The 6000-nt window shown below is 32.3% G+C and overlaps 1 protein-coding gene across 5 annotated transcripts in view; it reads right to left on the reverse strand.

Annotated features, from left to right (window-relative positions):
* The window catches only part of LOC145322853 (uncharacterized), a 55008-nt gene that overhangs the window by 45276 nt on the left and 3732 nt on the right, over positions 1–6000 (reverse strand). For 4 of the 5 annotated variants that reach the window (XM_080165176.1, XM_080165177.1, XM_080165175.1 and 1 more), the window contains 2 exons: positions 5161–5227; positions 4682–4779 (listed from right to left, as the gene is read on the reverse strand). In XM_080165176.1, the coding sequence (XP_080021302.1) occupies positions 4682–4779; positions 5161–5227 (165 nt within the window). Of the gene's footprint in view, positions 1–4681; positions 4780–5160; positions 5228–5770; positions 5835–6000 lie in introns of those variants that run through there. The other variant, XM_080165178.1, reaches the window with a different exon arrangement.

A 6000-nucleotide genomic window follows, 5' to 3' on the forward strand; every position in this document is an offset into this window, starting at 1 on the left:
ACAAATAGGCGTAAATGAGGGGTGTTTTATATTTTTTGGTGGTTTGCTTGCCCATTTTTCGCATCATAATGTTTTCATTAATTTCTATCAATTTGAAAATATGCTTGTATCTTTATAGAAGAAAATACAAGAAGAGAGGGGCATTACACTGTAAATTTTACCAGTCCCCAAACTTTTAATACACATAAATGTTGACTTACAAACTTTGGGGACTTAGATCAAATATAAGTTTGTGGTTATCCATTTACCGTCCATTGTCTTAGACCTAATGCCAAGATGGTTGAAAAAAGATTCAATAGTAGCGCTACCTTTGCCATATTTGTCCTTGTTTCGATTTAACCCCTCTTTAGATATTTTCAATTGCGCCCTTTTGACACTTTATTTTGGGAGAAACTGAAAGTGGCACTTAACGCAAAAAAATGTTATTTAAGATGCAAAATAGCCGCAGATCTCCGGGGATAAGACAATGGATGATAAATTGAAGTGCTGCCGATTCTGTAGATTAAAATTGTTTTTATTGCTTGTTTGTACCAACAGATCTATAGTATAGATGTATATACAGACAACTACCTGCCTTCATTTTTCAAAGACCTCTTTCGTCTGCTTCTAAATTATTTTCTGCTACTTAGCTGTGTTAATTTAAGTGATACCATTAATTGATTTTTAATGACCCAATAGAAAGGTTGCACAGAGTGGTTGCGATGGGGAGATACAGTTATTTAACCCTTTCTCCCTCTAGTGTTTTACTCTAATCTTGTACCAACCAATCATGATTTGATACCAACAAATGAGTGAGCTTAAAACTTTGGGTACTAGTATTACATACAGTCCAATGTCCCCTTACTCCCAGAAAATAACAAAGCAACTTTTTTATTCAAAACCTTCTAGAAAAATAATAGTTGGAACCTACAATTGGTCCTTTGACAAACGCAGAGTCCCAAACGTCAGAGTGGACAAACACAGGAATGGACACTTAACCTAACCTAAAGTATTTTAAACCACCTCATAGGAGGTTTTTAAAATGCCTTACCCCTGCGGGGGGGTAATTTGGATATTCAAATCTTAAACTAACCTAACCTGTTTAGAAAAACTTACTTAAATTAATATTTTACCACTCCTGCGTTTGTCCACTCCGAAGTTTGGGACTCCTGCGTTTGTCCTGGAACCCTACAATTTACGAGATCTTACTGGACACAAACACAATCTTGCATTAACCTTTCCCTGTATTCTCATTTAATATCGAATGCACAACTGCTATTGAATAGAGAAAAGTTTAGAGATAGAAAGGTGTTTCCTTCTATATAATAATAGATAATATTCCATTCTATTTTCTTCAAAACTTTGAAAAGGATGATTACAGTTAAAGAATGATAACTATAATCTTTATAATTAAGTAACAGGATGTGTGTTTGTCTGCACCGAAGGATCTCACTAACAGATGAACCGATCGGGTTCTCCTTCACAGGGTAGCTTCTCATAGGTCCCGGGAAGGTTTATAACTATATTGGGTAAGGGTACCACCACCCTCCCAAGAGAAATCATAAAAAAATTTAACTTTTTTTACGCAAGAGATTTCAACACAACATAGATTGGTATAGTAGAGACGTGAACCAAAAAAACAAACATTTTGTGCCACTAGAGGCCTCTAGGGGCGTAGCTGCAAGTATTAATATAAAGACAGAGTAATTTTGTATATTAGTTTGTATTTTTAGTGTACATCAATTTATCATCCATTGAGAATCCCTGGTAGTTCAATGTTGAAAAAAGTGATCTAGCTGAAAATGCATTATAATATTGTAATAAAATGTGTGGTATTTCCAATACACAAGTACCTTATACAGAATCCGCAAAATTAAAAACCTTCTTAAAAATGAACAATACAAAAAATGCTAAAATAATTTTAATGATACAAAAAGTTAATTTCTACATATATAAATTTGTATAAAAAAGAAATAAGGTATAACAAGCAAGCGAAATAAATCTAAAATAATATTTGGGGGGCAGATGGAGAGGTCGTCAATTTTACGATATGTTGCCCCAATGACAGCAGAAAAACACATATAGGTTTCGTGATTTCTTTCCGAATAAATTTCATTGTTGGTATAAGCTGTGTTTCTCTGAAATAAAGCCTTCAAGCTTCCAAACCTAATATACTAAAAGAATATTTTATCAATACAAAAAAATTTACTTTACATCTCTATAAAAATAGATTGTAAGCGAGGAAGGCTGCATCTTCAATATAAGAGTAAAGTATATTTATAGAAATTTTTAAAAATGTCGAAACATCGCATAGTGTTTAATAAAAATGACATCTTTCAATACAAATGACCAATGATAGGCCAGCATACATTTACCATTGGTCAATTACATTGCATTCGGGCCTGTCTTTGGTCATTCGTATTTTATGACGTAATTTTTATTGGACACAATAAAGAGTTTTAAAAAATATCAAACAGGCCGATAAAACAAAGATACGGAAAAGGAAACCCCCTAAAAAAGAGATGGATTTAGGCGTATTTTTATGACGTTAAACATAACACTTTTCGTAAAAAACTGACGAACAAAGTAAGATTCAATGCTTATCAATTATGAAGGACGGTTAGGTGGACAAAGTAAGTTATAGAATATGTGCTCATAAGTCTAACCAAAATGTTTCAGACAGACATTTGTAACTATTTGTGAGAATAGCTTCGCTACATATATGCATAGAATAGAGGTTGATTCTTTAAAAAAATAGGATTGCTAAATCAGCTATGGTTGCCAGATGGTTTTAAGAACCCAACTAAGCCAACTAGTACAATTGAAACCACAACTCGTTTGTGGCTCAACAAATCATATAAGTCTTTATTTTAACAAGGATAACAATATCCAAAATAGCGAAGCTCTGAAGCGGTTGGACAAACTAACAAAGAATACTTATAAATGCATATGTTTTACCAAAATTGTACTTAATATTGTTGCAGAACTGTTTAATACAGGTTAATGTTAAACAACATACTTACATTTTTAGGACTTGATTATAGAGATGCTTCGCTTATAAAATTGCACCTGAGCTGGATCTTTAAATCATTTTAATGGTGCGCCAAATCGGGGTGAGCCAACTTTCCACCAATAAGTGCACAGCATTTTACGAAATTGGCTGAAATTCGGCGCACCCCGATTTGGCGCACCATTTAAATGATTTAAAGATCCAGCTCTGGTTGTAATAGGAATCACATGAAATCACTTAAAATATTGTTGTCAAAAATGTTAAACATCAACATGTTTTTTTTGGACGTACTTACATTTTGGTATCTATTATAGAGTAGCTACGCTTTTTAAGCATATCTTACTAGTACGGATCAACATGCCAAGTTTGCAAAGAATAAAAGTATCTTTAATGAAGCCAACTATTTGAGTATTTGTAAATAAATATAGGCTAGGTTGACAGTGAAACATAGATTTACACAAAATAGAACTTTAATTTTGACGCAACCTCCCCTGTTAAACTCTAGTGCCGTAATTATATCAACACAAAACAATATCTAGAAATTGAGGCAGGGGAGAATGTCGCTCAAAAAATCAGAATGTGACGTCATAAAAATGAGGGATTATCCATATCTTTTTAAGGGGTTTCTTTCCCACTTCTCTTATCATCTCCCTCATTCTTATGACGTCACAGACTTTATCTAATCTTCATTGGGTTGTACAAACTATTAGTGTCTAATCTTTTCAACCAGTAATTTTAATCTAGAGAATGGTTGATTTTGTTTTCCATAATTTCATGTACATCAAATTATAGTCCAATGTCTTATCACTTAGGATCCCTGAATTTCTATAAATCTGCAGAAGAGCTTAATGTATGAAAATGTCGACGTAGATAATAGGTAAATCAACTTCTATACCAGATTTACGATAAGATACCAACAATAATGTCGAAATAAATCATTGATATTGGATGTTACTTAAAGACCATCATGCCCAACAGGGTGAGTAATATAGCAATTTATTTGCGCATATTTTAACATTTTACATTCATTTTACTGTTTATGGGCAAGGCAAATTGTGCAGATATCAGTGAGGAAGGGATAAGGCATTGTAAGATAAATTTTACTGGTTATGGGCAAGGCAAATTGTGCAGACTGCAGGGAGGAAAGGTACAATTGAAGGAAAATTATTATAGTACTTTAAGTTTATTACCACAATCTCTCCTTTGTTAACTTTGGATTAAACACTTCAGCAGTGTCCAGACTTATCAACCATTATATTTAATACACAAAGGATGCAATTTTAATCGTAATTGGGTATGTACATCAATTATTTATGGAAATCATAGATATTTTTTTTTATAACTTAATACAGGTTAAAGGATACACTGCATGCCAAAAAAAAAAAAATTCAAGAATTACATCCAGGAGTGTTATATTATATAGATATAAATGGATTAAAAGATATTTTATATAGTAGAACAACGTTTTTTACTTCAATTTTGTTTACCTATAACAATTTTCATGCTTTCGTAAACTTCAGAAAGATTAAAAGATATATGACAAATGAATAACTTGGAAAATGTTGTTCTGAGTTTCAATAATTGTTCTGCTGACAATTACTACCAGGTGTATAAGATATATATAAAAATAGCTGGACAGAAAGATAGATAGATAGACAGCTAGAAAGATAGAGAGTTGGATAGATAGATCACCTGTACAGGAAAATGTTGTTCGGAGTTCCAATCATTGTTCTGCTGGCAATTACTACCAGGTGTATAAGATACCCGCTCTACAACCAACAAAAGATCTCCTAAACGGCAAATTTATTGATAATCCTTTACTTTCCCCAAAATTATACTCCAACTAGATTTGATAGAAGTCAGTTTTATACCATTAGAAATAGAAACAGCGTAAAGTTCCTCAAAAAAATGACGTCATGTAATTAAATGAATAATGATAGGCCAGAATACAAGAACATTGTAATTGGTAAATGGTAAAATTCGTACTGCCCTCTCATTGGTCATCTTATTGTTTGACGTCATTTTTTTATTGCATTTTACGCTGTTTCCTAGAAATATGCATTTGATGGACCTGTTTTGATCCCAAGACATTTCTGCTCTCTTACTTTGGAATAAATTTTATATATTTACTGACTTGGACAATTAGCGGTTGAAATAAAATCAAAACTAACCTGAACATGAAAGAGTAACATTGCCACATCCAAAGGATAGCCCAGTCAATTCTGTACTTAGTTCAGTCTAAATATTACATTTAGATTATATGTACTGACTATTATGTTTGTCTACATATCTGTACGATTGTCCATCTAAAAGATTAACCAGAAACCTCTTATAATACATATAATAGTATGTCTGTAAGTTTGTCTACCTAAATGTCCATAGACATGATGTTATGTGTGTCTGTTTCTCTGTTTATGTGTTGTCTATCCAAAAGGTCAACAAGTAAGCTCTATACTTAGTTCAGTCAACATAACATAATATGTAAAATATCATGTTTGTCTGTCTATCTGTATGATTGCTGTATCCAAGGAATAACCCAGTCAATTCTGTACTTAGTTCAGTCTGAATAAATAAAAAAAAATTGTTTAACTTTTTGCCTGTTTGTTTACTTGTGTGACTGTCTATCCATTCTATATGTACATTACATACTAAAGCAGTTTATCTTTTATTTTAATATCTATCTATCTATCTATTTATCTATCTCTCTATCTATCTATCTATCTATCTATCTATCTATCTATCTATCTATATATCTATCTATCTATCTATCTCAGTACCCACCTGTGCAATACTATTGCTGAGAAGACTAGAAATGACTAGCAGACAACTTAACATCTCTTTAGTATCAATCTATGTATCTATGTATCTATCTATCTATCTATCTATATATCTATCTATCTATCTATCTATCTCACCTGTGCAATACTATTGCTGAGAAGACTAGAAATGACTAGCAGACAACTTAACATCTCTTTAGTATCAATCTATGTATCTATCTATGTATCTATCTA

This window comes from Acartia tonsa, chromosome 6 (assembly GCF_053477335.1).
Source record: "Acartia tonsa isolate MP-2025a chromosome 6, ASM5347733v1, whole genome shotgun sequence".
Taxonomy (NCBI): domain Eukaryota; kingdom Metazoa; phylum Arthropoda; class Copepoda; order Calanoida; family Acartiidae; genus Acartia; species Acartia tonsa.